Source organism: Eurypyga helias, unplaced genomic scaffold (assembly GCF_000690775.1).
Source record: "Eurypyga helias isolate BGI_N326 unplaced genomic scaffold, ASM69077v1 scaffold42649, whole genome shotgun sequence".
NCBI classification, from domain to species: Eukaryota; Metazoa; Chordata; class Aves; order Eurypygiformes; family Eurypygidae; genus Eurypyga; species Eurypyga helias.
The window spans coordinates 1,126-11,284 of NW_010270877.1; the positions used below are offsets into that span (position 1 = coordinate 1,126).

The 10,159-nt window shown below is 49.0% G+C and overlaps 1 protein-coding gene across 1 annotated transcript in view; it reads right to left on the reverse strand.

Annotated features, from left to right (window-relative positions):
- LOC104514835 (transcription elongation factor A protein 2-like) overlaps positions 1 to 9,036 on the reverse strand; it is a gene marked incomplete at its 3' end in the record, with an annotated part of 9,834 nt that extends 798 nt beyond the window's left edge. The window contains exons 1-4 of the mRNA XM_010158617.1: positions 8,837 to 9,036; positions 7,659 to 7,721; positions 6,935 to 7,040; positions 5,413 to 5,503 (exon numbers count right to left, since the gene is read on the reverse strand). Of these exons, the coding sequence (XP_010156919.1) occupies positions 5,413 to 5,503; positions 6,935 to 7,040; positions 7,659 to 7,712 (251 nt within the window). The remainder of the gene's footprint in view (positions 1 to 5,412; positions 5,504 to 6,934; positions 7,041 to 7,658; positions 7,722 to 8,836) is intronic.
- Positions 9,037 to 10,159: the final 1,123 nt, after the last annotated feature.

Below are 10,159 nucleotides of genomic sequence, written 5' to 3' on the forward strand. Positions count from 1 at the left end.
TCTGGTGGTGGAGCCCCAGAGCTGCAGCAGAACTGCAGGGGGGTCTGCCCAGAGCAGAGCAGGGGGGCAAAATCCCCTCCCTCACCCTGCTGGCCACGCTGCTCCAGATTTGGTTGGTTTTCTGGGCTGCCAGCGCACACGGCCGACTCGTGTCCAGCTTTCTATCCCCCAGTGCCCCCAAATCCTTCCCCTCAGGGCTGCTCTCAAGCCATCAGTAACTCAAATACTCACAGGAGGCCATCAGCACTCCCTCAGTGAATCTCAGCAGGTGCTGGAGCTGGTCCTCATCTCACAGCCTTTCCCACCAAGATGTCAGCAGCAGGAAAGAGACCAGCTAGACAAAAAACCACTCTAGCTCTCGGTGCCAACACGAAGTGCATCGTGCTGCCTTCTGGGCAGAGATGCCTATGCTACCCCCTCCGGAATAAGAGGCTGCTGTGCTAAGGGAGAAAATGGTTCCTTCAGCTCTGATATTGAAAAAAACAACAAAGCGTAACACAAGAGGATCTTCCTTTTTCCTGTGATCTGGACAAGACTGATTACTCATCTCACAGGAGAGCACCCTACACAGCCCACACAGGTACCAGGCTAGCACAAGACTCAAATACTGCTTTATTCACAAAAATAACTTCATTTCCAGCTGCAAGTGGTCACGGACACAGCCAAGGGAATGCAAACACCTGCCTGCTGCACCAACCCAGGTCATCTGCCCCAGGGAGCTGGCTGGAGAGACCAAAGTCATAGAATCACCACACAGGCTGGGCTTACACACCAGAGAAAAACTTCACCAGGCAGTTCAGCTGGGTGCACACCCCTACAGCCCAACATCTGTAGGGTTAGTTAGCCCTGCAAATACTGCTGGTAAGAGATTTAGGCTACTATGACTCCCAGATGATTTTACAGAGCTTCTTCAACCTCCCTCCTGCATAAATCTAGGCAAATTTTCCAGCAGATTGCTCTGACTGGTGTCTGGGCCATGAAATGCACTGCATTTATGGCCAATCCCTGCTAACATTAATGCAGTAAGAGACAAAGAGGAAGAAGTAACACTGATTTCACCCATGCCATCCTGGCAACAGCTCCATGAAGATCAAGTGGCTTGATAATTGCTCTTAAGCTGGGTCAGCACTGACAGTTCTTTGCCATCAAAGTAAATCTGTTATAAACAGGTACTTCCACTACACTGTCCTGGACGGAATTGTCAGCCCACAGAAACACAGTGCTGAGCTGGAAACCTTTTGAACCCACTGCTGCAGAAAGAGCCAGACAACTACCATGGGAGACCCTGCTAAATTCAAATCCAGCCCGGCACTGCAGTGCCTCAAAGCCCGTAGGTCATCACTGGGGCCACTGGATTTCTGCAGTTCAAAAACCACCCCAGGCCCTTTTCAGAAGCATCACCAATGCACCTTCAGCAAGCTGTTCAGCTCAAACTGTAGCAGAAGGTTAATTCTTTGCTCAGATGAAATAGATGTAATCTCAGGAGATTATACTGTGAGCTTACGGTGTTTCTCTGACCAGTAGCTGAATAAAACCACTTTTTGCCAGCTAGTTTTACTGGGCAACACTGCAGGGGGCTGTTAAGGAACAGAAATCCTAGAATACCAGGTTGGAAGTGGCCTCAAGGATCACCTAGACCACGCTTTCTTGAGATTTGTGTCCAAACAGCTCAAAAGACTCAACAGGATTTACACTGCACGTATTACAAAAAGAAGAAATGACTTAGCTTTTGCAAATAATCAATCAGATGATGATCTTCTCCCATGGGGGACGTACAAATCGCCATCAGGAACTGCTGTGCCTAAGCAGCTGTGCACACGTCAGGGTATATAGCAGAGCATGCACAGCTCAGGGAGAACTCTTCTACCCATCACGGCTGATCACGTTGCATAAAACGGTTTGGAAAAGTGGGACTTCCTAACGGACAAAGGCAGAAAGCCTAGAATCCATACCTACGATAAGAGGAAAGGCTGAAGGCACGGGAGTGCTTTGCAGCAGGGAAGGCTTAGCCAAGACAAATCCTGACATACCCAAAAAACTTGTTACAAGTGGAGACAGTAGGAAAAACCCCTCCATACTTGGTAAAGCCAAAGCAGGAAGGAACAGTCTTAGCAAGACATTTTGATTGAGACCACGTTTCAAACTGTAAAGGTGAGTCATGAATTAGAAGACACTGACAAGGGCAGCAGTGGAAGTGTCTCACCCTGAGGGTGTTCAGGATTGTCAGAGAGCTTAGAGAAAGGCTTGGCAGGGACAGCTTGGGCAGAGGTGGTCATGTCCTGGGAAGGGGTGGCAGGAGAAGCTTTCCCGAGAGCTCTTCTAACTTTGTCTCATTTTGCACACAACAGTGGCACTGCGGTCTTCCAGAGCAGAACACGGCGTGAGCTCTTCACGCTGACCATCACATGCAGTGCTTTACGTCAGGTCTTCAATGTATGCATAGGTAATACTTGATTTTTAGGAAGGTCCTATCCACAAACGCTAATGTCTTAAATATTTAGATGGGTTTTTTTTCCCTGGGGGCGGAAAAAAGCTAGAGAAGATGCATGTTATCCCACTTCTGTTAGTTGATGAGTAAGATTCATCTACACAGACACACACACATCATACCTGCCCTGAGATGCCAACCGATCGCTCACAAATCAGCTGAAACCACCTTCCTGGCCATTCCAAAGACTGTGCAGAAAGTTATTCATTAAGCTTTAGAAGTTAGTTCATAATTAGAACAGTTGAGTCCTCAAACACACCTAGGAGGCTTATTTCAGGAAGTCCGCGTGGTTCCCGCTGTTCCTGTTTAAACAGGAGAAAGAGCTTGTAACTCCATCCAGGCAAAAGTTTGTACATGAAGGTGGATGTGCTCAACAAACCGGTGGCAAAGCAACAGCCAGGGCCTGCAAGGGAAGGAAATCCCATGGAAGAGCAGAGTTCAGGTCACAGGATCCAAAACCTCCTAATAAAGGCAGTTTAGAGAATCCTGGGCAAGAAAAAGCTCATGCTGCCAGAGACAGAGAAATAGCAGCCATAGTCCACTAAAAACTACTACACTAATGGCCCAAAATGCTACAGCACAGAATATGCTTTGGATTACAGTAACGCAGCACATAACTCCGCAGGTGCCAGCTCCACGCTGGCTGGCTCGGAGCCTTCAGGTCTCGCAGTGCTAGCTCTCTAGCTGGGATTTCTACATCTGTGTTCCAGAAAGCAAGACAAGTTTCAGGCCAAGCGCTGTTCAAGTATTTCTTCCTGACAGAAGAGGAAGGCCTAGCCAAAATCTATCAGACTAAGTGGCTGAAGTATCTGAATACAAGCTGATCTCTTTGGTGTCTTGACAGCAGCCTCATCTGAACCAGCCATCACACACCGAGCAGCTAGTCAGACTCCCTTCATCCCAGCCTGTGCCTCAAAGAACAAAGGCTAGGCTGCTAATAATTTATTTTTTTGTCAAGGCAGGTCAGTGGTTTATTTTGCAGCACTGGAGAAGCAGCGTTCCTGTCCCTGTGAAGGGCCTGGCTTAGGAGACTGACACCAGGAGCTAGCCTCTTCTGCTGGTCTAGGCTCCTGTTTATCCTCGCAGCCAAGGGGATGCTTGGCCATTCAGGAGACTGAATCAAAGGAAAACCAAACCCTGCAGTCGCTGCAGCACATCCTCAAGGCACAGGGGAGGGTTAGCAGCACAAGGCGGACAGCTCCACTCCACACACCCCGCAGTAACTGACAAAGCAAGGAGACAGTTGGGGTTTGCCTCTGCGCCTACAGCCAGGATCCTATTCCAAGTGAAATTACTACAAGCCTCAGCCTTCACACCAGAAGTCCTAGGAGGCCCAGCTAGTTTTGTTGTCAAGTGTCTACTGCCAGTGTGCCCAGGGATGTCTCACTTCCTTCCCTCCAGGCTCCACATTCCCCCAAGGTCAATTTTCCAAAGGTTAAATCAGACCCTTCCCTTTTTCTCTGAACTGCACTCCTACACCCTGGCTTGAGCAGTACCAGCCAAGTCAGTAATACCTGTGTTGTTCTCCCGTCAGGAAGAGCCAACAAGTACTTCCATGCAGGCTTTGCCCTTACCCTGGAGGGAAATCTGCCTCTGCAAGGGCATCACAAAGGCTCCTGCCCGTGACTGACTCAGTTCCTGCCCTCATGAGCTCTACAACAGATCCTTCCTGCGTCGCACCCTGGGGAAGGCAGTGCCAGTCTGCGCCTTAGAGTACAAGGATCAAGAAGAGAAGGTGTTTGCATCACAAGGCTGGTGACACTGCTCAGACAACTCCCTCAGCCTCTCCACTATCTCGACAGCTCTTTGGCCTCCAGCCTTCATCTCCTCTCACTGGAGAAAAGGAAACAGCAGCTGGGAGACTCCATCCTACAGTTTTTGCCCCCATACCACTGTCACACATAGATATAGGCAGCCCCAGCTCCTGGGCTGCACAACTTCACTACAAGACTCAGTTCTGGCTATGAAGTCTCCATATTTTTTTCATTGCAATACTCCTTTTTTTCACATTTTATGGGAGTGAGATAGCCAACGATGCAAGTCAATTAAGGATACGCAGCTCAGCATCAGTAGCCTTCCCCATCAGCAGCTCTGTGCCAAGCTGCAAAGGCTCACAAAGGGTCAAGCCTTGAGACATGAGCAAAACAAAGTAATGGGTAGTGTGACAAGAAAGTGCCCAAGGACAGGCTGCAAACATGGCAGAGCCTGCAAGCCAGCAGCACTACAGCCTTAAGAGCCAAAATCTTCTGGCAAACTTGGGAAATTGGCTCAATCACTTAAGGGTCAAACCTACAAAGCACATACCTGCCTGGGATCAGAGACTGAGAGAAGTCTCTCACCTCTGGAACAAAGCTTTAAATCAAATTTCCCCCACCCCCTTGATCACTGCCTCCACCCGAGGGCTTGGCAAGTGCAGTCGCAGCCAGTGGAAGGAGGATGCACCGTCGGAGGCACGGCGAGGAGCCAGCGTGCAGCAGGGCTGCCGGGTGGGTGACATCAGCCTTCTGCTGGGACTCAAAGAAGGAGAAGTTTTACTAGGGCAGTGTACAGATCACTCCCATCCATCACTTCAGGCCAAAAATAGCCTTCATTCTAAGGAGTCTGACATTAGAAATAAGCAAAATTACATAAAAACACAACCCAAAAGAACTGTTATACCAGTAGAAAAAAAAACACATATCCAAGAGGAGAACGTGCAATGTGAATAAAATCAGAAAACTGACCAAAGCCACTGTATTTTGTAGATGTTTATGTCTGTTTATTAAAAACACCACAAATATCCTCGCTGAAGAAGTGTTTTCAACCAGGAATTTGACTACACAAAATGCCCAACTCTCACACTTAAAAATAAAAATGAACATAAGGTGCCATAAGAAAATTCAAATTCTGTCACAGCATCAGCTTTGGTTAAAGGGAATAATTACCTTTGGTCTCTCGAGTTACCAGTTTCCTTCGAGGAAGATGTTGGCAAGGACAGGCTTTTCTTTTTCTCCTCGTTTTTCTCCTCAGAAGCATCTAAATTCAAAAGAAGAGAAATGGATGCTGAAGGGTTCAGAACTGGTCTTTATGCCACAACCCTGCATACACTAATCAATGTCTTAACACGACGCAGTCTTGGCTTAGGGCAAGTTTTTATTCCCCAAAAGGAAGGAGGGGAAGAACGACTGCATAGCCTTCTGGTTTTCAACAGAACTTTTATTTGCCTCTGAGTAGAGACTAATTCAGACAAAAGCTTTCCTCAAAGAGCAATCATCTTCTCTGCCCAGAGGACAAGCTTCCTCAAGACATGCCTCATCACAAAAGTTTCTTGCAGAGACACCCTGGCTGCCGTGTTCCTATTAGATCAAGTTCTCTAAAGCCCCACTAAAAGCAGGATTTCCAGCCAACACCACCTGAAGGGCCAGTACAGACTCATCCTTCTGGGAATACAACTTCTAGCGTTCCCCAAGTGCTGCTGGCAGCCAACAGCACAACCCGAGACTTGCATTACACCGCGGAAGGAGTTTGACCCTGCGGTAAACTGTCTCAGCCTGCCCAGTGTACACCAACCCCAACGTGGAAGTGATGGTCCCAGCCAGGAACAGGCAAACAGTCCTTCCAACATGCCATGAGGCTATGGAAAAACGGAGAGCCCTGGTGTGCTGATTAGAGCCAGCTGCACCTTTCAATTCACCTCAAACACTGCATCACTCTTGTTCTTTTTAAACACAGCTGCCCAAAAGATCTGTTTAACAAATAAGGTGAGTCTGAACCTCACATGGGGTACTTGGCCACCAGCATACAGCAGGAGACACAGCCTTGCTAGCAGGACACAGGTAGGGCTGCACATCCAGTCTCAGGCTGCAGGTGCCTCATTCCTTTATCACTAGGTAACCACTGACATCCTAATTTTGACATTGGCCTGTGCTGTATCAGTATTATGATTTCTCAGTCAGAATTACAAGCTTCTGCCTATCAGCATCCATCACCATGAAAGCCTCCCCTGCACAAAAGAGCCCATGGGAATTTGTCTACAAGGTGTTAAATGAAGATCCTTCAACAACTCATCACCCAACACGCATCCCAGCATCTCTCTTTCCCAGCTGTTGCACAAGGCTGACAGCACGCGGTGTATTAATGCCACACAGCACACACGGGGGGCAGAGGGGCCAGAGGGCAGGTATTGTTTCCACACATAATGCTACTAATTATTACACCGACAGGTAGATGTTAAGAATAGGCCTGAAGCCTTCCAGGCTCTTTCCAGGATGAGCTAAACAGGCGCTAAATCTAGAGGAACGCATGGTAGGAGACAAAACTTGAAAGACAGAGGGTGCAATTGTAAAGGCTGATTTGCTGGAATATTCTACGCCGATCAACACATAAGCTCTCCAGAGAAACCCAGCCTCCCACTGAAGCCAGCTCCTTCACAAGTGGAATGTGACAGGAACATACTGATTTTCTTACCCAGAAGTTTTTTCCAAGATTTGATGAGGGATTTGGCAAGCGATATCACTTCTTCATCTGTGCTCTGCTTCCTCAGCGCATTCACCGACATCCCGATGCGGGTGGACTGCAAGTGAACATCCAAGTGATTCATTCAAGAACAGACCCGCTGTTTGTTACTAACCGCAATCAGAAATAAGCACGACCAAGTCGAAGCCATGACCGAGACAGGAATTATCCAAGGACTTGCAGGATGATTCTCTCGCTGCAGCTTTGGCAGAGCAAGACGACTCTCCAGCTTACTCAGACTGATCAGAAACTAGACACCCCATCACCCACAAATACCTTCCCTACCCACCCAGAAGTGACATTCAAGCTTACAGTGAAAAAATTCCAGACACATCTTAATCTCTGAATTGTAATTCTGTTCACACCTCCCCAGTGCCCTGAATACCACCATCAAAGACTTAAAGAACTCCCCTAACTGCCCTTTGTTTGCTACTTTAATCTGGTCTTTCCTTTCTGAAAGAGAAGGATTTGAGCAGTTACCCACATTTGTTTCAGGCAGCACATGGTGGCCTACAGCTATTCAATCCCCAGTCCAAAACCCAGGCTCAGTACTGTTTTCTGAATTTAACATTTATTTTGATACTTTGAGGAAGACAAGAAATCTATTAAGTTTATTTAAACAACATTTTGGACCCCTACAGATACAGGCTTCAGCTTTTTAACCTGCGCAACTCACCTGCAGTAAATCCAAAGTCATGGGCATACTCTTCAGTTCTTTCAGTAAATCCATTGCACCATCCTGGAGAGGAAGAGAGGAGCAGAATGAGTGCCTCAGCTTTTAGTAAAAAAAATGCAACGGTTTGGGAATACATTCAGGCAGTTGAATTCAACGGGAAAAACAGCAACAAGCCTTCCCTAAAGCATCAGCAAGATTGGTATTCTAGACAGGGGGTAGATCCTACAACCTGGAGGCACCTGAGATACTGGAACGGGCAAAACAGAAGAGCACTGCAGACCTTTGTGGGAGTATGGTACAACTGCAGCATCAGCTGATTATCCTTACCTAGCAAGCTGAGCATTTTTAACACCTGAAAAAGGCTCTCTGAATCGCCACCATCCCCTCAGCACCCACTTAGCTTCCAGGAACACTCCTACCATCAGGCTCACTTTTGGGGGCCCCGATGAATGATGTTATTAGCTCACAAGAACAGTTTAGCAACTGCAAGAACTTCAGTCACCCACTTAAAGCTCAGAATCATTGCCCAGAGACAGAGCGAAGGGTATCCTCTTTCTGCTCCCCAGTTCTCATGCTGGCACCCCACGCCGCTCAGGACAAGAGCGGAATCCAGCTGCAAAGCCATCAAGCAGTGAAGCTGAGGAGCTGGTCACTTGAAACGCATTAAGAGGTTCCTTTGATCCAGCTCTGCATCCCAGATCCAGGAAAACAAATGTGACTAGGCAGTCTGTAGGTACTTAAAATTGGTAGCCACTCGGAGGAATGGCAGGGACAGAAGCAGTAGCCAAGTCTCCCGTGAGCAGCACTCGGCAGATGACAGCCTGGAGTATGCCTGTCTCCCGTCAGCTGGCTCTTGCCTCCCATCCCCTCTTCTATCAACCAAGGCCTTCTAGTGTTCACATTTCACAGCTCCTCTCAAACACCAACCACTCCCAGCCCAACTGCAGCACAAGACCTACGGAGCCGACGACTGTCAAGAAGCGAAGCAGTCTGCACTGACAGACCCTGTCCTCGCCTTCCCTATGCGGAGGGGCCGTTCCCGAGGCGCTGCAGGAAGCAATCCAGCTGCCAGTGCCACCCTACAGAAGAGATGCTGAGGGAGCCAAATCAAAGCAGAGTCAAAGCTTTCAGTGTGCACACAAGCAACTCACACCAGGGCAAACCACGCATTACCGTACCCAGAACAAGCGGCTTCCCACTCAGGCAGTTTCACACCTTTCCGTTCCTCCAACGGCCTCCAGTAAATCCAGCCCTTAACATACAAAACGACTGGGTGATTCCCATCTCCGTTATCAGAAATGGAGCCACTCGGCACAGCGGCAGCAAAGTGGGGATCCACGCAAAAAACTAGAGCAACAAACAGGTACTCCGGGCAACCGTCCTGCAGGGAGAGTTCACAGATTAGCCGATATACCGTAACACTACGGCGCAGTACCATACGGAATGCCAGCCGAGAGGGAGCACGGCACACCGCTCGTGTAAGCAGCTGCCTCTTTCTCAATGCAAATTCTGTAAAGTTGCTCCTTTCCTATTTCAACAAAGGTGTTGAAAACCTGCCATCAGCAGGGACAGACACCACAGGCTGCAGTTTAGCCAAAGAACACTTCCCTGGGTTGTTACAACAGCTGCACAAGTGCCTATCCCTGAGCAACCCTCAGGAGGAGGATTTGGGGGTGCTGGGGGATGAAAAGCTGGCCATGAGCCATCCATGTGCGCTGGCAGCCCAAAAAGCCAACCGTATCCTGGGCTGGATCCAGAGCAGCGTGGCCAGCAGGTCGAAGGAGGCGATCCTCCCCCTCTTCTCTGCTCTCGTGAGACCCCACCTGGAGTACTGAATCCAGCTGCAGAGCCCTAAACATAGGAAGGATATAGACCGGTTGGAGCAAGTCCAGAGGACAGCCACAGAGATGCTCCAAGGGCTGGAGCCCCACTGCTATGAATAAAGACTGAGAGAATTAGACTTGTTCAGCCTGGAGAAGAAAAGGCTCCAGGGAGACTTTATAGCAGAAGAGAGACTACGAGAAAGCTGGGGCGGGGGGGTCTTTTTCCAAGGTGAGGGAATGACAAGGGGTAACAGGTTTAAACTGGAAGAGGAAGATTGAGATTGGACATCAGGAAGGAATTCTTCCCGCGGAGGGTGGGGAGCACTGGGACAGGTTCCCAGAGAAGCACCCATCCCTGGGAGTGTCCAAGGCCAGGCTGGATGAGGCTTGGAGCAACCTGGTCTATGGAAGGTGTCCCTGCCCATGACAGGGGGTGGCACTGGGGGGGCTTTGAGGTCCTTTCCAACCCATTCTATGATTCTGTGATCCACATCTGGTAGAGCCAGTCCAGCATCCAAGAGTTGACATGACAACCGTACCCAGCATCCCATCACCCAAATACCACTGTCCTCTAACCCCTTCCCTGCTTCCCACCATCTCCCACAGCCCTCCCAGGCCCCAGAAAAGCCCTCTCCCCCACCCAAAACACAGATGTACAGCCTATCTCCATCCCACACC